The sequence below is a fragment of the Engraulis encrasicolus genome, chromosome 2, assembly GCF_034702125.1.
Source record: "Engraulis encrasicolus isolate BLACKSEA-1 chromosome 2, IST_EnEncr_1.0, whole genome shotgun sequence".
Taxonomy (NCBI): Eukaryota; Metazoa; Chordata; class Actinopteri; order Clupeiformes; family Engraulidae; genus Engraulis; species Engraulis encrasicolus.
The window spans coordinates 24,439,495-24,459,494 of NC_085858.1; the positions used below are offsets into that span (position 1 = coordinate 24,439,495).

At 44.7% G+C, this 20,000-nt stretch overlaps 1 protein-coding gene across 4 annotated transcripts in view; it reads left to right on the forward strand.

Moving 5' to 3' along the window:
• The window catches only part of cacnb1 (calcium channel, voltage-dependent, beta 1 subunit), a 77,146-nt gene that overhangs the window by 40,474 nt on the left and 16,672 nt on the right, over positions 1-20,000 (forward strand). For 2 of the 4 annotated variants that reach the window (XM_063184442.1, XM_063184470.1), the window contains 8 exons: positions 1-42; positions 495-617; positions 1,404-1,540; positions 9,847-9,914; positions 11,247-11,392; positions 16,869-16,949; positions 17,088-17,146; positions 17,483-17,592. The exon at positions 1-42 is cut by the window's left edge and continues 78 nt beyond it. In XM_063184442.1, the coding sequence (XP_063040512.1) occupies positions 1-42; positions 495-617; positions 1,404-1,540; positions 9,847-9,914; positions 11,247-11,392; positions 16,869-16,949; positions 17,088-17,146; positions 17,483-17,592 (766 nt within the window). Of the gene's footprint in view, positions 43-494; positions 618-1,403; positions 1,541-9,846; positions 9,915-11,246; positions 11,393-12,157; positions 12,187-16,868; positions 16,950-17,087; positions 17,147-17,482; positions 17,593-20,000 lie in introns of all 4 variants that reach the window. The other 2 variants (XM_063184452.1, XM_063184462.1) reach the window with 2 other exon arrangements.

Below are 20,000 nucleotides of genomic sequence, written 5' to 3' on the forward strand. Positions count from 1 at the left end.
GAGGCCGACAGACAGGCTCTGGCCACCCTAGAGAAGGCCAAGGTGGGGCTCAGCACCACACCACGGCACTACACTGTGCTGTTCTGTAGTATATATACAGTGCTCTACACTTCTCACCTCTACACCAAACCACTACTGTCACTGCAGTGACTACGTACTGTAAAACAATGAAGAAAGCAGTATGTCTGATGTAAGCCATGCATCTTTGTGTGTGGCCATCTAGAGCAGAACACACTCTAATATAAAACTCTGGCTGATGGATCGAAACAGCAGGTTTTTTTAATTTTATTTAAAAATAGTCCGAAATATTGTCAGGGCTCTTATCTGTTATTTATTTGATATTTGATCAATTTGATATTTATTTGATATACTAAATATTTACTTACAGATGTTTTATGAATGCTTATTTGCTCATTTTAAGTGTTTCACAACTTACTTGTAGATCGTCCCTACTGAAAAGCATGGGTTTTTTTTTGTCAATACCCCTGCTGCAGCTAAAGCCAGTGGCGTTTGCGGTGAGAACCAACGTGGGCTACAACCCAGGTCCAAACGATGACGTGCCCGTCCAGGGCATGGCCATCTCATTTGAAGCCAAAGACTTCCTGCACATCAAAGAGGTCCGCACCGCACCGCACCGCACTGCACCGCACTGTTGAATAGATGCCTTTCATGTGTTCCTTTTATACGTATGTGTCTGTAGTTATTGTGGCGGCTCACTGTGGGCATGTGTATGCGTATGTAAGTCGAGAGTGATTGTGTGTGTGTGTGTGTGTGTGTGTGTGTGTGTGTGTGTGTGTGTGTGTGTGTGTGTGTGTGTGTGTGTGTGTGTTTGTGTGTTTGTGTGTTTGTGTGTGTGCGTGTGTCTGTGTGTGTGTGTGTGTCTGTGTGTGTGTGTGTGTGTGTGTTTGTGTGTGTGTGTGTGTGTGCGTGCGCGTGTGTGTGTGTGTGTGTGTGTGTGTGTGTGTGTGTGTGTGTGTTTGTGCGCGCTTGCGTGCGTGTGTGTGCGTGGCTAACGTGTGAACGCCTGTCTGTGTCTGTGCCTGTTTGAGTGTGTGTGTGTGTGTGTGTGTGTGTGTGCGTCTGTGCCCATGTGCGTGTTTTTCTGTGTCTATGTGTTTGTGAAGCACCTGCGTGTGCACTGGAAAATGATGTATTGGACCTCTGAGAAATATTTGAATCCAGGGTATGGAAACGACTGAAAGGAAAAAAATGTGTGCTTGTTAGGTGAAAAAAAAAGAAGTCGATCCAAAAAGTCAAAGAATGCGCACACATCAGTGGCACAGGTGCTGGACCAAGCATAAGATAACTGAAAAGAAAATAAACACTGCTTGATGCTCCCAAAATGTAATGGCACAAAATAAAGAAGTCAAAATATGTGCCCATGCTCTTTCTTCCCTCAACAGAAATATAATAATGACTGGTGGATCGGGCGTTTGGTCAAGGAGGGCTGTGAGGTGGGTTTCATCCCCAGTCCAGTCAAGCTGGAGAACACACGCATGCTGCAGGAGCAGAGGATGCGGCAGAACAGACTCAGCTCCAGGTGAGAACAAATTTGAGTTTGTAGTAGCCTGGGCGAATAGCCGACTGTTGACTCTGTCAATTAGTCTGCCAAAAGCCATGAGGAATCCGTCTCCGTGGTCGATGGGAGATGCTCTGATCTTACTATATAATTTGAATTAATTGAAGTTCCAAACTCAAATTAAAACCTATATTGTGCTTTATTAGCATGCCTGTTACGTTATAGCAAAGCAAAAGCATACAAATAATACATCGAAAGTGTGAATATAGTTACCATAACCAATCAGTAACGGAGCTCGCGGGTGAGTGCTACGTCACCACTCTCAACTGTTTGCTGATTGGCGAAACACTGAGAGAACCGAGCTCGAGGCTTTTGCCAGACGATGTGCGGAGCCAAAATCTTTGGGTGGAGTACATGGATGGTGTTATGCCGTGTAGTGCATTAATGAAAAGACACACACGGTCGCGTGGGTTTATGCTGAGACTTTATCCAAGAACTCCCTATCTTGTTACATGGTCCTTGAGGTAACCTCCTGCCTGTTGCATTATGGGTAATGAAGTATATTTAAGCAACACATAACAACACATCTCCCCCCTTAAGAAAAGAGTTTATCTCTAACCCAACTAAGACTATGGCTATATCCAATAACTAATGTACCTTGCATTACTTTACTCAAAATGCTCTTATTTAAACATTCACAATAAAACAATTATGAATTTTCTTTCAAACACACACAACACATTTACAGTCTCTAGTGTTCAGCAACTTTCAATGAGTCTCTTGGGAGGCTGAACCGTGCGCTTTGGTCTGCACGGAGTCTTGGCAGGAGAGCTATGGACAGTTGCTGGCACTTCCGGTTCCACGGTATGCTCCAGGGTGTTGTCTCCGGCTTGTGGCATTGTGTTGGGCTGTTCCACCCCTGTCTGGCTTGACACTTGTGGTTTGAGATCGACACGATTCCTTCTCAGAGACCCTCCATGCTCTGTCTGAACTTCATAAGAGCGTGGTGCCACCTCTTTTTGCACTGAACCATGCAGATTCCAGATGCCTGTCACATGATCTCTGATTGTGACCTGTTCTCCGGGCCTCAAGACTCTCAACTTCTTTGCTCTTTTGTCGTGATGCTGTTTTTGTTTCACTTTGTCTTTTTCTTTGTCAATTTTGATTTTGTGGGCTCCTTTTGGTGTCAAGAGATTCTCATGGATTGGCAGATTGGTTCTCAAGCGTCGTCCCATTAGCATTTGGGCTGGGGACAGTCCGTTCTGCAGTGGCGCACTCCTGTAGATCATCAGGCTGCGATGAAAGTCTTCATTTCCATCGTGCGCTTTCTTCATGAGACCTTTGACAATTTTGACTGAGCTCTCTGCAAGGCCATTGGACCTGGGATAATGTGGGCTAGATGTAATGTGCTGAAAACCCCATTCTTTTGCGAAGTCAGCAAATTCATTGCTTGAAAATTGCGGACCATTATCCGAGACCAGGTCGCAGGGGACTCCATGTCTTGCAAATACAGTCTTAAGGAATGCAATGACTGCCTTGCTGGATGTTGTTTGCAAGGTCGCGACCTCAGGGTAGTTTGAGAAGTAATCTGTCACGACGATATGGCTCTTTCCATGGCAGTCGAACAGATCCGCTCCTACTCTGTAGAATGGTCTTTCTGGCACAGGGTAAGTCATTAGTGGTTCTGCCTGCTGTTTGGATCGGTAAGGCAGACACACTTCGCATTTGGCTGTGAGCAGGCCAATCTCTCGATTCATTCCCGGCCAATACATGACTTCACGAGCTCTGCGTTTACACTTTTCTTCCCCTAGGTGCCCTTCATGTATCTTCCTGAGCATTTCTTTTTGCATTGAAGACGGAATCACAAACCGGTTGCCCTTGAACACAATGTTGTCGACCTCCGTCAGCTCTGTTTTGTAGGTCCAGTAATCTTGAACTCGCCGTGGACAGTCGCTTTTGCGCTCAGGCCATCCTTGTTTGATTATCCTCCTGAGTTCTGTCAATGTTTCGTCCTTTTCTGTTTCTTGTTTGAGTTGTTCTGTTTTTTCACTTGACACAGGAAGTGACGTCATGATCATGTCAACATATGCTTGTATGTCTGCACATTTTTCTTTGTCGGCTTTCTCATGTTTGTCAACAGCCCGTGACAGTGTATCCGCTGCATACATGTATTTTCCTGGTGTATATGTCAAATTCACGTCGTATTTCTGCAGTCGTATTAACATACGCTGTATTCTCAGAGGACAGTCAGTCAATGGCTTGGACATGATTGCGACCAATGGTTTATGGTCGGTCTCTGCTTCTACAGTCTGCCCATATACATATTGGTGGAAACGTTCACATGCATACGTCGTGGCCAGCAACTCTTTCTCGATTTGCGCATAATTGACCTCAGCGCTGGTGAGGGCTCTCGACGCATAGGCCACTGGTTGCCATGTTTCCTCGTGCAACTGTAGAAGGACGGCTCCTAAGCCATACTGCGAAGCATCTGCTGAGATTCTTGTCTCTCGTTTGGGATCGTAGAACCTAAGCACTGGCTCTGAGATGAGTATCTTTTTCAGGTTCTGAAAGCACTCCTCTTGCTGCTTTAGCCACATCCACTCATTTTTCTGCTCCAGCAGCATCCTGAGTGGAGCCGAAATGGCAGACAGCTGGGGTATAAACTTGGCTAGGTACGTGACCATTCCTAAGAACCGCCTCACCTCGTCCTTGTTCTGGGGCCTTTCCATATTTGCTATGGCTGAAGTCTTCCTCGGATCAGGACTCACCCCTTTCTCTGACACAACATCTCCGATGAACGTCAGTGACTTGACTGCAAATTCACATTTGTCTCTGTTTAGCTTCAGATTGACACTTCGTGTACGCTCAAGCACTTGTCGTAGCCTTGTGTCATGTTCCTCTTTTGTGGATCCCCACACGATCACGTCATCCATCATTGTTGTGACTCCTGGAATGTGCTCGAATATTGTGTGAATAGTCTTGTGATAGACCTCTGGAGCAGATAGGATACCATATGGAAGACGGAGGAATCTGTATCTTCCTTCTGGCGTGTTGAATGTACAGAGTCTTGAACTAGCATCGTCGAGCTTCATCTGCCAAAACCCGAAGACGCATCGAGTTTACTGAACCACTTGGCTCCTGCGAACTGAGACATAATCTCCTCACGGGTTGGCAACTTGAAATGCTCTCGTTTGACTGCTTTATTCAGATCTCTGGGATCCAGACATATGCGTAATGCACCATTTTTCTTTTGTACAATGACAAGGGAACTAACCCAATCTGTCGGTTCGTTGATTTTCTGTATGACATTCAGCTTTTCCATTCTTGCTAATTCTTCTTTCAATTTTTCTCTGAGTGCAAACGGAACCTTTCGGCATGCGTGAACTACTGGTGCTACTGTGTCATCCACGTGTATTTTGTGTTCACCTGGTAAGCAGCCTAGCCCCTCGAAGACATCCTTGAACTCTGTCATTAAAGTGTCTTGATCACTCTAGTCTGTGTCTGTGTTCTGTTTGTCTGCTGTCTGAGACGCCACCATGAACACTCTTCTCACTAGATTGAGTTTTTCACATGCTGTTACACCAAGAATTGGTTGCACTTTCTTTTCAACAATCAGCAACTGTGCCTTTAACATCTGGCTTTTGTGTTTAAATGTAGCTATGCAGCTGCCTTTAACGGGCACACTTTCTCCGGTGTAGCCTGTCACTTTCATTTTCACTGGATGTATCTTGCTTTTTATTTTCAGCGTTTTGTAATCAGCAAATGACAACAAGTTCACTTGTGCTCCAGTATCCAACTTAAATGGAATTATTGTCTCATTTACAGTCACTGGGACAATCCATTCTTCTTTTTCAGCATGGGATGCCTGCACTACATCTACGAAAAACTCATCTGGTTCCTCGTCCACTGTATGCACTTTTTTCTTAGTGTCGGCTGTGCAGCATTTTGCATAATGGTTTCTTTTTCCACAATTATTGCATAATTTCCCATAAGCTGGACATGCCCTTGGCGCGTGACTGCCTCCACATTTCTGACAACTTCCATTCTCCATTTTGTCTTTATTTTGTTTATTTTGGCGCTTCTTGTGCTGCTCTTTTGTTCTTACTGCATGCACCGCCGCCATTTCTGTTTTGGCCAGTTCTTTGACTTGCTCGCGTGAGCACTGTGATGCTCTGCACAGGTCTACTGCTTTATCCAAAGTCAGATCTTTCTCTCTTAGCAATCTCTCTCTCAGGCCATTATCTTTAATTCCACAAACAATGCGATCCTTTATTAGTGAATCTCTCAGTGCACCGAAATCGCATGTCTTGCTTAAAGTATACAATTCTGCCAGGTACAGATCGAAAGCATTGCCAGGCTTTTGGTCACAGGAAAAGAACTTGTATCTCTCAAACGTTATGTTTTTGGTAGGCACAAAGTACTCTTCAAATTTCTTTAACAGCGCAGGTAGTTTCAGATCAGCAGCTGCAATTTGGAAACTGTTATAGATATCCAACGCATCTTCCCCAATTACGTGTAGAAAGATTTGAGCTTGCAATTTCTCATCCCCTTGTCCTGCTCCGCTAGCAGCTAGATATATTTCAAATCTCTGCTTGAATCTTTTCCAGTTATCTGCGAGATTTCCACTAAACTGCATGGGTGAGGGTGGACTTAGCTTATCCATGACTGGAGTGGGTCTCCTTTCCGTCCGTACAGCCGACGAATTTTGCGGTGGTTGTGCCACTGGCTCTGGCGGCACTTCTTCTCTGTGTTCGCCGAGTTCTCCCTGGCTTTCCTCGCCGCTAGTGCTGCTGCTGTTCTCCTCTGCCGCTAGCATTGCACATCTCGTTTCTGGGCTTGTAGACGCGACCTCACGGCTCAAAACTTTCTCACTCGTCACCGAAACTCATCTTCTTTCTTATACTTTAAAGTTTTTCACTATCTGACACCATGTTATGCCGTGTAGTGCATTAATGAAAAGACACACACGGTCGCGTGGGTTTATGCTGAGACTTTATCGAAGAACTCCCTATCTTGTTACATGGTCCCTGAGGTAACCTACTGCCTGTTGCATTATGGGTAATGAAGTATATTTAAGCAACACATAACAACACAGATGGCATCGCCAGGCTAATTTTGTAGTAGAACAAGATAAATCAAACCCGCCTACTCAATGCGAAGGAGTGTGCTCAGGTTTGGTTTCCTAAGGGAGCGTTGTCCCCTCCTTCTTTTTGTCTTCCTGGGGCGTTTGGTGGTGACTTGTATAAGATGCGCGCTACCGCCATCTAGGGTGACCACCCGTCCCGCGTAGCGCGTGCTCGTACAGCGTTTCAAGCCCAAATCATGCGTCCCGCAAATCGACAGTTTGTTTAGCATAATCAAGTGTGCTCGAAGAAGAAGAAAAAAAAGTCTCTCTATCCCTGAAACATATAGGCAGTCACACAGGGGTTCCAAGACCCACCTGCATCAAAGCAAGTCAGAGGTGGGATATAACTTCGTTCCATGCTACTTTTTAACACCTTGTCCTAGCAGCAAACTGACCGATTCTTCCTTATGCGTTCTATATTATGAGAGCTAACCGCGACTAGCGGCAGTTCTTAATAACAATGTGACGCGCACATCGCAACGCGAGGGAATTTAGGCTGACTTTTTGTCCAGTTGGGAGAGTCCAACAACACTGTGCCACCTTGGATCAATGTGAAAACAGACACTAGTTTATGACTTTTGCAACAGAATGCATCAGTGAAGCACGTATTATGTTACCTAATTATTATTATTGCTGCATGTAAATGCAAACTGTTTTCCCTTCACATGCTGTGATTCACAATACAGGACTAGATATTGTATTTCAACTACACGGTGCCACCCTGCATTCATTACGAAACCCCCTGGCATTTGTAACAGAATAAATATACTGTAAGAGCAGGAATTGCAATGCCAGCCAAGAATTGCTAGATTCAAATGTTGAAGTGTTTCCCCCAAATGCTGTGATGTTGTAGCTTGCTAAACTTAGACTATTATTGTAAAATGTAGCCTACAGGTCCTTAAGGGTGTACAAAGTAGGATATTATGGGTCCTCATAAGCTACCAATTTGGCACAACTGCACAGATGCACAAGGTGTCTTTTCAAGAGATTGAAATTATGTTCACTTATTGTATCACATGGAGGTCTACTGACAATATTGTAGATTGTCTAAATGTGTTGCCTATTGGCCTATTGATTGATGTATTTAATAGGGATGTGGGGGTTAAGTACTGATTACATTTGATAGGCTACTTAATATTTGCAGCATTTAGAAGGAAAAAACTGCACATTGGTTGCACAATATTATAATGTCCATATGCGCAATGTTTAGGTTAATACCTGTTACTTATCCATGCCTTGTGGCATATAAAGCCCAAGATTTAGGGGGATAGGCCTTCATCACTTTGAATATATAGGCTATATATACTGTATATGTAAGGTGGTATGAAAGGCAAATGTTGGAGGGGGAGTAAGTGCGCGTGCACGCCAGGCTCTGTCCCACATTGTCCCTCCGTAGCATACCCCTTGTCCCCCCTTGGACTTATAAGCAGGTGGTCAACCTACCGCCATCTACAGCACTAAGGGAACTCCATTCAACCTAAAGGCTCCTAATGCACAAATAGACCAGGCGCGATGCGATTCAAGCGACAGAGCGATACACGAGATTGAAGCGACTACAGGTTGTCCGTTACAAGCAGAAGGCAAAGCATTCAAAACATTCCCATTGGCTGTGGTCACTGACCTCTATACAGTCATTGGCTGTCGCGGCTTGTCGCCGAGCCGCGTCATAGAAAGTTGAAAGGATTTCAACTTCAAACTGTCGCGCTCGTCGCGCAAATGGCTCTAGTCTCCAGAATCGCTTTTGTCGCGCGACTCAATTGAGACTCTCTTGTCGCGGTAGGTCTATTTGTGTGCTCAAGCTCTCCTAACCTAACGTCTACTAAAGGGACGTTCACCTGACGTCACATGGTTCCCTAAAAAGTATTGGCTTGATTCGTCTCTACCCTTTCCAATGTCCCTGGTGAGAGCTCCAATCACCAACCAATGAATCACTACTCAGGACAGAGACAGACCTGTACACATACATGTATCTACTATATGGTGTTACAGTATATAAACATATCAATAGCCCTTTTCATCCAGCCTTGGCAATTCCTTGGCTGTATAGTAGCCCTTTCAAACAGATCAGTTTGCCACTTTGTCACAACATTTCAATGACAATACCAAGAGCCTGAAGTGACAGATTGAGACATAGTCATGACCGTTTCGGTGACAATAAGATTATAACAGTCGCTCCGCATGAAAGGGTTAAATTAGCTGAACCCCTGAAAGCTGTTATGATCTCCTGGCACAGTGCCAAGATAATTATTATTATTTTTTTTTTGGTGCTGCGCTTTTTTTCACAGTATGGCGCACACACACACCAGGGGTCAAAATAACCTCCCTCACTCACTCACTCACTGGCACGCCAACTGGACACTTGTGGTGTGCAGTGCCCCACTCAGCCCCACTCCAGACGTCCCTCTTGGCAGGCAGGGGCAGGGAGAGGTCCTAAATTCAGTTCACGAGACATGGCACGACGGCGGCACCAAATGTTCCCTTCTGTCCAGAGCTCTGTGGGAAGCTGATCGCAGTAGCTCAGATTGTCATTCATGGCCGTACGGAAACCAATCAGTAACTCCCAACACGGCCGTGTCCCTCCAGACCTGCAGCACGCAGTCAGGGCCAGTGTAAGGTATTTGGGAGACCTAGGCAAAGGGGGACTTGGGGGGGGCTTTTGCTCTGGACCGGGGCCCTCTCAAAAAAGACATTTCGATGGCAGTGTCATATTGTACTTTCCGATCACTGAATTTAGGAAAGTGCTGCCACACTCACAACGTCGTCATTGTTGTCTTGTCAAAAGAACATAACCAGTCATTACCTGGGGGCCCTATTTATCAAGGGGCCCTAGGTACTTGTCTAGTTTGCTTGCCTGGTTGTGACAGGCCTGCACACAGTACAGTGTCAAGCCAATGAAATGTGATGAAGAGATTACATGCTCATGCTGGGAGGCTGGATGGATGTGTGAATTATCTTATTGTCGATAGTCTCAGTGGCTGCCAACCACCCCCCCCCCAAGGCCGTGAGAATGCAATGCATTACCCGTTAACGCTTTCATGGCAGATTACGGCTGACTGATGATAACCTCAATTAGCTGCTGTGGATTAATTAAACATTTAACCTTGATGGGAATTATTAAGCAATTATTTCAATTTCTTGTCCTGTTGGAGTTATTGACCATGGTATGATGTTTACATTTGCCCATCTCTCTGCTGCTTTTCAGTAAATCGGGAGGAAGCTCCAGTCTGGACGTGGCCTCAGGAACCAGAAGACCCACCCCACCTGGCACAGGTAACGCCACACACTCCCCCACAGCTCTTGTTACCATGGTTACTACTTACACGCTCTGCCCATCTCTGCCTTGCCTGGATGCCTCCTGGATTATTGAGATGCCAAGCAGCTCTGCTCTCGATGCAGAAATCATGGCGAGCAAACAGGAGCTCCTGTTCTGTTTACTTTTGTCGAGTCACGCAAGACTCCTCCGAGATGTTGTGTTGGTTTTTTTGTGTTTTTTTTTTTGAGTGAGAAGCAGCCAATAAACATTTTGGGGGGAGGGAGTGCACTGAGTTGCCCCCTTATTTTACACACACGCACACACATACACACACACACACACACACACACACACACACACACACACACACACACACACACACACACACACACACACACACACACACACATATGAAAAAAAAGAACAAAAATTCCCCCTGACATCAACTTCTTCCACACCCGTCCTTTCTTGCGTTCTTTCTTTTTTTTAAAAATCTGCACTTTTGCTGACCTGCTGCTGCCTCTATCGTTGTTCACGATCATGATACACGCCCAGCCATCCGGCCTTCCCCTGGGTGGCTGCTATACGCCCCCTAGGAGCCCCCTCTCTCCCCGCTGCCGCCCGCCCGGCCGCCATTACCATGCTTATCTTATCTCACTCTGCTCTCTCTGTCTCTCTCTCTCTCTCTCTGCTTCTTTTCATTCTTCAGCGTCCCATCTGCTCAACTGTTTGGTTGGTCTCTCTCTCTTTCTCTTTCTCTTTCTCTTTCTCGCTCTCTCTCGCTCTCCCTCTCTCTCTCTCTCTCTCTCTCTCTCTCTCTCTCTCTCTCTCTCTCTCTATTATTCTACTCTTTAGGCTCTACTCATTTTCTCTTTCTATTTTTCTTTTGTCTGCCCTATTTTCCCCATAGTTTCCTTTGCTCTGTTCTTTGCTACACTGTTTTTAGTTGCTCTGTCTGTATCCATGTAATCTGTGATGCACATTTTCTTCCTTTTTTTGACTTTGGCTTGCTGTTTGCATTTTCTCTCTGTCTCTTCTTCCCCCATCTCTCTACCCCCTTTCTCTTCTCTCTTGCTCTCTCTCCTTCTCAATATATTGCTCTTTCTTTCTTTCTTTCTTTCTTTCTTTCTTTCTTTCTTTCTTTCTTTCTTTCTTTCTTTCTTTCTTTCTTTCTTTCTTTCTTTCTTTCTTTCTTTCTTTCTTTCTTTCTTCCTTCCTTTCTTTCCCTCTTTCTTTCTCTCTCTCCTCCATCTCTTCCTGTTTCCTCTTATCCATTTCCTCCTGCCCTCCCCAAATGGTGACTCCTGCCCCCCCATCCCCCCTCCTCTGCCCCCCTGCCTCCGTCCCAGCAGCTGATTTCTCTGCGGGGCTGTACGATGACTCGTTGGATCTAGAGGCCGATATGGATGTGGAGCCCAGTGCCGACCACAGGGGCGGGGCCGGGAGCGTCACCTCCCCCCAGGCCAACATCCCCCGCCTGCCCTTCTTTAAGAAGGTAACCACGGTAGCCAACAGAACCCTCCCTCCGTACGACCCGACCCGACTCAACCCTATGCAAAACACCCCACTCCCACCCGGCCTCACTGCCTGCAAGAAGAAAGCGAGCGGCAGAAAGAGAGAGCGTACTCTGTGCCGCTGACCATTCCACGTGCCTTGAAACTAACCACAGCCCCCCCCCACCTTTCCTCCTCTGACAGCTCCCCCCCCCGTCAGGACTTTGGAGTCTGTGTGAAGAGATGCATGCATGTGTGTGTGTGTGTGTGCATATGTGTGTGTTTGTCTGGAGGACTAGGAGAGGAGTGCAGAGATTTTTTTTAATCTGTGATTTGAACCTGTGCAGTTACCTCTTGATGTGATTGATTAACATGGGAAATGATAGTTGTTGTGAGTATATAAGTGACTAAATGTGAGTGTTTGTTTTTACGCCAGTCCACACTCCTCTCCCAGTGTCTCTAACCTAACGCCACAAGATTGCCTCAGTAACAGCCTGGTGCTTCTGTGTTCTCTGCTTCTCTTTCTCTCTGTCTCTTTCTGTACCTTTCTCCTTTCCATTCTCTCTGTCTATCTACTTCTCTCTGTCTACTATCTATCTATCTATCTATCTATCTATCTATCTATCTATCTATCTATCTATCTATCTATCTATCTATCTATCTATCTATCTATCTATCTATCTATCTATCTATCTATCTATCTATCTATCTATCTGTTTTGACTGTCTGTGCAACTCACACTTGGGGGGTGTTTGCTGACATGCTAGGCGGGCCAGCCAAACAGAAACAGAAGTCGGTGAGTGGCTAGTTCGATAGCATTGACCTCCAGTTTGTAACCTTCCTTGTCACCATGTGTCATTTCCTAGCCTGGCGATGCCATCCTATGTACTCCACCTAAAGATTTTGGCTCCGCACCTAGTCTGGCGAAACTCTACTAGCTTGGTTCGCTCACTGTTCAGCCAATCAGCAAACAGTTGAGAGTGGTGACGCAGAACTCACCCGCAAAGTACGTTACCGATTGGTTAAGGTATTCACACTTTTGTTTTGTTATTTGTAAGCTTTCGCGACACTATATCGTAACAGTCATGTTAATAAAGCACAACATGGGGTTTAATTTTAATTCGGAACTCCAATGAATTTAAATGGCAGAGTAACATCAGACCATCTCCCACCCTCCACTGTGACGGATTCCTCTTAGCTTTCGCCAGACTGTTTGACGGAGTCAACAGTCGGCTTTCGCCCAGGCTCGCCATTTCCAGCCTGCTCACACTGCTCAGTGGGATGTGTTTTCATGGGGAAATATGATTGCCTGTTGGTCAACCAAAGCAAATTTTGTCACATCAGTGTTATACTGTCGACCATATTACCTGTTTGACTCGGCTTATGGGCAATTTGATTTACCTTTAGAGAATTTGCTGTTGGAATTCGGTCTGTCTATTATGTCATGGTCAAAGATGTACTGAGGCTCATTGAGAGTTCACAGTACATAAAATATATATAGATACAGCAAGCATCTTCAACCACCGTATGTGGTTTGAGCAATCAGATTCCAGTGTGTCTCGGTCAGAGCTCTAAATGAACACTTGGCAGCTGGCCAAATATTGGTGAAAATTAACTTTGGCTGGGGCGTAACACTAGACAATTACAAATAACCCGCCATTTTTTTTTCTACCAACCAAAATGAATTTTCACTGGCATTTGGCCGGTTGCCAGGTGTTCATTTAGAGACCCTGCTGACAGTCATTTTTCACACCTGTCTTCATAGAAAGCCGCGCTCGCAATCAGATTTGCCCCGAAACACATTAAAATGACTGGTGTGGACAGGCTCTTCCCCCTGCATGCTTCATATCGCTCTCATCTGGCATCCCTCCCCCTTCCCTGCCTGGGGCTCTGCCTCGGGCCATTTCTGTCACACAGGTCACATTAGATTGGACACAGATACAGCCGTGACATAGCATATGTCTAGGAAGATAGCAGCAATGTGTGTTGGTGGTAACGATTGTGAGAGGACAGTGGAGACAGGCCATACATTTCAGAAACCTGAACAGATCTGCTAAAGGCAGCCATCTTGTGGTGATGTGTTTGTGTTAAGCATTTGATGTTATAATTTTTTTTTGACTGATGAATTAGTCGAAACCATGTTTTGTGTTACAAAAAAATGTACCATCAGTACATTTTAAATGGATTTGACAGATATTGACAATGTTGATGCCTAAGAAATGGCGATATCAGATTTTATGAGATGCTGGAAGAATTATGATACTGGCTCTTAAACTGGGGTCCGGAAGTTTGTAGGGAGTCTGTGGAGTTTTGTCCGCGTTGAGATTATAAAAAATTATGCTTGTGAACCAATAATAAATAAATTTGAGCCTCATGTTAAGTCATGAAGATATTGATGATTAATGTCTTGAGCGTTGTAATTAATCACTACTACATATTTTGGGTTGGGGGTGGTGTGGCTTGTCCTGGACCCTGTATGGGAGGCTTTAAAGTGATAAGGTCCCATTTTTTGAAATAAGCTCATATGAGTATGGCAGTGCCTATTGTACCTCCATGCTAGCAGTTAACATGGAGTCCTATGAGACCAGCTGGTGGCTAACTGGTCTCATAGGACTCAATGTTAACTGCTAGCTTGGAGGAAAAAATTGCACTGCCGAACTCAGAGAACGGTTGAGAGTACAGGAGAAAGGTCAAACTCAATTACTTAACTCAAGGGGAGGGGTAATATGAGCTTATTTCCAAAAATGGGACAATATCACTTTAAGCGAAAACTGCATCTTGAACTGCATCGTGATGATTCTTTGATGTGTTCAATATACAGTGTCTTCAGTGGTTTCATACTATTGTCACGTCACTAGATCTGACTGTTGCCATGGAAATATAAGAGCATGATGAGGTGTGCGTCATTTTGGTGAGCAGGGTGGCACCACTGAGTAGATGAAAGAAGAGGAAAAAAAGATTTATAAGCGGTGTTGATTAGTTCATGACCTCTTCACATTATGATCATGTAGTGACGAGAGGGACTGTTGTTACCAAGCTGTTGAAGGAGGCTACAGCCACTGCAGTAAAGGACGGTGACATTGCAAAAGCAAAATCAGCACTGTTCATTGATTGATTGATTCATTTTTCTTTAATTGGGAAAAGTTGATTCATGATCCCGTTTCCTTTAGTAAGTTATATTTCATGAGTTAGTTAATCTCGCTCCAGACAGTTCTCATCTGGGAATTTAGGGGATTTTAGTCAGTGACTTGGAATTGTTTTTAGGGCTTGTTGATTTTCCAAATGTGTGCTCTTCAACATAATTGTCAACAATGTAGAAATTATATGTGTGTATTTTTTCTACGAGAGGCTTGTTGTTCAGGTGGCTTTATTGTTGGTGTGGTTTTGACTGAAGCCTTTTTACGTAAATACAGTCGTGTAAATGGGTCAAGATGCTAATATGCATCATAGTAGCTTTTGTTGCAGAGGGTGATCCCAACGTAAGCTTTCAGCACTGCTTTTCATGTATACTATTGGCACATATCAGCACAGTGAAGCACTCCGACGCTAGAGATTCAATCCAACTCGCTTATGCTTATACTGTAAATACACATGCATGTAGACGCACACACACACACACACACACACACACACACACGCGCGCGCGCGCGCGCACAGACACACGAACACACACACACACACACACACACACGCACACACACGAACACACACACACACACACACAGACACACGAACACACACACACACACACACACACACACACAGACACACGAACACACACACACACACACACACACACACACACACACACACACACACACACACACACACACACACACACACACACACACACACACACACACACACACACACATTATCAAACATGAAAAGTGAGCAAACATCAAAGCGCGGAGACACTATATGCTTAACCAGCCGAAGGGCAGTGGAATAGAGGAGGCTCGTGGTGAGGGGGATAGATGAAAGAGCCTATTTCACATGGAAATGGATATCACTTCTCTTGGCCAAGTCGGCCTATCTGTCTTTATGTAACCAGCACAGGTGAGTGGGAGGGAGCTTTTGCTTTTCCTTCTCTCTCTATCACACTCTCTCCATTCCTCTATCTCACTCTCTGTCTCCATCTACCCCCCCTCTCTCTCTCTATGGCTGTCTCTTTTTATCTCTCCCTCTCTAGCTATCTGTCTCTCTCTCCCTTCCTCCATTGCTCTCTCCCCTCTCTCTCTCTCTCTCTCTCTCTCTCTCTCTCTCTCTCTCTCTCTCTCTCTCTCTCTCTCTCTCTCTCTCTCTCTTTCTTTCTTTCTTTCTTTCTTTCTTATTTTCTTTCTTTCTGCTGTTAGTTCTCCATCTCCTTCTCTCTTGCTCACACACTCACTCACTCTTCCCTGTATCTCTCGTTTTTTTTTCTTTTTTTAGCTGAACCTCCTTTTTCTTCCTCCTTTCTTCCTCCTTATGGCCCTTCTCACCCTCTTGTTCTCTGGTACTTTCTGTGCCATTTATGTAATCTTTCTGAGCTAAAGAGTTCCCCACTCCAGCACTGCAGTGAAACAGGAAAACTATCAGGACAGAAATCGCATGGACATCACAATCTCACGCAGAATCAGAATCGGCCAAGTCTGAATGTACACAATTGCTATTTGACAGGGCTCTCCATCACAGTGGAGACATCCCAACTATGCTTATCCCCTATGATGCAAAGCTAAACCAACCCAACAGGCAAAAAAACGTATTCTCTTGGTAGGATTTGGTCTAGTTTTCTAGGCTAGAGAAAATTAAGAGTTAATTTGCAAAACAGTGTCTCTCCATTTTGTAGAATTTGAGGAAATAGCCAGTTTTGTATTGGGCATTTCAATGCATTGCATTGCAAAATGCACTTTATATAGGTTGAAAAAGAATGTTCTCAAAATATTTGAATGGCAAGAATTCACACATAGGACCTCTGAACAGTCATTTTCAATAATAAAATGTGAAAGCCAAAAATGGTGGATACACTGTTTTGTAAATAAACTCTTCAAATGTAGACAGGACAGCCAAAGCCAGAGTTGGACTTGTACTGCAGCGATGGTTTTCATTTTCTACCCATGCATCTCCACCACGGTAGGACTGGTGCCATACGTGTAACGCACACCACAGCCGACTAGAAATCTGTCACCCCCACTCCTCTTCATACTCCCACAAAGTGTCAGTCTTTCCATCTCTTGTTTCTGTGTTGTTCTGGTGCCAACATGTGTGTAACGTGGCCTAACATTGCACACAGAATGCATTGCTCGTTCACACAAGCCATCAGCCGTGCATGTTTGCATGCGTACCGTATCTGTGTAATGTGTGTGTGTGTGTGTGTGTGTGCGCGCGCGCGTGCATGTGTCCGTGCGCCCATGCATGCGTGCGTTGATATGTCGTATATTTGTTGTATGTTTCTTGTAGCATATGTGATGCTGACTGTGATGCCTTATATCTAACCAGATGGAGCATATACCCCCATATGATGTCGTGCCATCCATGAGACCTATTGTACTTGTTGGGCCATCGCTTAAAGGATATGAGGTATGTTACCACAAGAAGAAAAAATGGTCCTTAGGTTTCCCATGCTAATTTTGTTCAAAATGTTATTTTAATGAATTTGAATTCATTCATAATATTTAATGCAAGTGTATTTATTTTGTGTATTTGTGTGATTCACAGGTCACTGATATGATGCAGAAAGCACTATTTGACTTCCTGAAACACAAATTTGAGGGCAGGTAAGTCCCTATTGTCACAAAAGATTCTTCTCATTCTTAACATCTAGTTCAGTAAAGGTGGGAAAGTCAAACTTCAAAGTGGAAAGGCAAATGTACTTTTTTTACTTATTTTTTTTTACTTATTTACTTTAAGAAGATACTGCGACTTGTTTGAGCTACCAGCCATTTTGTGTTTTACTGTAAAGGCAAATGTATTGGAACATTTTGCCATTCCCGATGTCCTTTGTCTTTCTGATTATTTAGGCATTTCACACGATATTAAGTTCTCAGAGGGCATTGTTTGTGCCTTTCGTGACTTGTAGCCTACTTTGCCGCCATGTTTTTTACACATTGCAGAATATCCATCACCCGGGTGACAGCAGACATCTCCTTGGCCAAGCGCTCTGTCCTCAACAACCCCAGCAAACACACCATCATAGAACGCTCAAGCACTAGGTCCAGCCTGGGTAAGGAACTTCACCATGAACTTCAACATGAACTATGTTTTTACACCCACACACAAAGCTTGTTCACACCTACACACTTTCTGAGTTTTTGGTTGATGCATTTGCTTTACTGTTTGTTGCTCATGACCACATGTTCTTCATTGTCGGATGTTCTCATTGGTATGACTGTGTTTTACTGAGCACCATGCTAGTATTGAACAAAAGGAAAGAAATGACTTAGTAAAACAATCAAATAGTCAGAATAAATTTCCCTTAAATATTCACATACAACAACTTAAGTAAACAACCAGGGCAGATATTCAGAATTCCTTGATTGGTTGTAACTGATTGGTTAATTGTCCAATAATAACAAAACCAGGGAGTTTCTGATTACCAGAAACTCTGTTAAAAATGCATAATCTGGAATGTGATCAGCATTCATATGGGTCATGATGACTTTGAATACTTTTTATACTATGAATATACTTTTTATATATTTCCCTTGAAGATAATCACAGTACGTAGTCATATTGGGATGCAGTATATATGATTTTCATCAGTTTTGTGTGCCTGACTGTTTCTGTTTTTTGCCTTTCTGTCTCTGTCCTGTAACTTCCTTTCCTGTATATTTTTCTTTCCCTCTGTGTGTCTCTCTTTCTCTCTCACTCTGTCACTCTGTTGTTCCTTCCCTTCCTCTCATCCTGTCTTTGCTGTCTCTTCACCCTCTCTCCTCACTCCCTGACCCCCCCCACCCCCACCTCTTCACCCTCCGCGTCCACTCTCTCTCCTCCTCTCCCCCCACTCCAGACGTACTGGGTACGTATCCTCCCACCTCTGCACAGAGAACACTCCTTTTTCTCCCACCTCTTGTCCATCCGTCCATCCATTTTCTCTTCTAGCCATCCATCTACAAGTATTCATTCTTCCATCCATCAATCCTTCCATCAATCCATACATCCATTCATTCATTCTTCCATAGATCCATACATCCATCCGAACCAACCCGCCTTTGCCTGTCTCCTCTTGTCTCTGCTCTAACACTTTCTGTGGGAGTTCTTTGGTGTTGAACCCATGCATGAATAACACCAGGCGTCTGGAGTGGCTGGATGTGCACAGGGAAGGGGGATTGGGAGGGGGGTGCGGGTGTTGTTGAAGAGGGAGTTTATGGCATTCCTGTCTGCCCATTGGAGTGTAAAATGATAGCCTGGCAATGAGTGTGAGAGGGGGGGTGGAGGCTCCCAATGTGGACACAGACACACACGCACACACACATGCACACACACACACACAAACACGCACACACGCACACACACACACACACACACACACACACGCACACACACACACACACACACACACACACACACACACACACACACACACACACACACACACACACACACACACGCGCGCGCGCGCGCGGTATATACGTACACACTGGGGGGAGTAACAAGATACCCCACTTACTGGACACCAGGCTAAATGACACATCGAAATACACATGTCTACTGTACACACACACACACACACACACGCACGCAAGCACACACGCACGCACGCACGCATGCACGCGCGCACGCACGCACGCACGCACGCACGCACGCACGCACACACACACACACACACACTTTTACAGTGCAAACACACAGCAGTATTCATGCTCACAATCACACATACGTCTCGCCCCCCAACCCCAACAATAAACGCTGTGACCCAGAAAAGTGTCTCCTCCCGCTTTACATAGCGACAAGCTCTATTTGGAAAATTCTGCTATGTCATCGCTGATCAGAACTTTCATTGGCCCAGAGTTTGAGTGCACTCGTGACATTGGAGGCTTCATACAGGGCCTCCAAAAAAATGAAGGCCTATAAACACTTTGAATCGATGTAAAGTGGGTATTAATCAAAATTCATGTCAATTTCGAAGTGTAATAGAACTTAATGACATCACTTTAATGTTTTGCCACCACTCATTTTCAAGCTGATTTAAGGTTTATGCTGTGAGACCTGAAACAATCACTGAAAGTGACTGCAACCATTGGAAGTGAACACACCAAAATACGAAGACAATTGTCCATGATTGGCATTGTCAGCCATGCCTGGACTAGAATGCATGTCATTTTGTGGGAAAGGAAAACAATAAAATGATGTCTGTAAGTTCTATTCAACTATGAAAATGACATCAATTTTAAAATACCTGCCCTGCAATGATCTAAAGTGTGTGCCAACATTTTTGGGATGCCCTGTTATGTGGATAAGAAAGTCCTTCTATTATTTATGACACACCGCGTACAGTGTACACTGTGTCACTGGTGCAAGAGGGCAGCTGGACCAGTGTTCCAAGGCAGCCCATGTGGGTGGGGGTGATGTTGCCGTGCTCAGGGCACCTCAGTCATGGAGGAGGATAAAGAAGATGCTGGTTATGCTTTG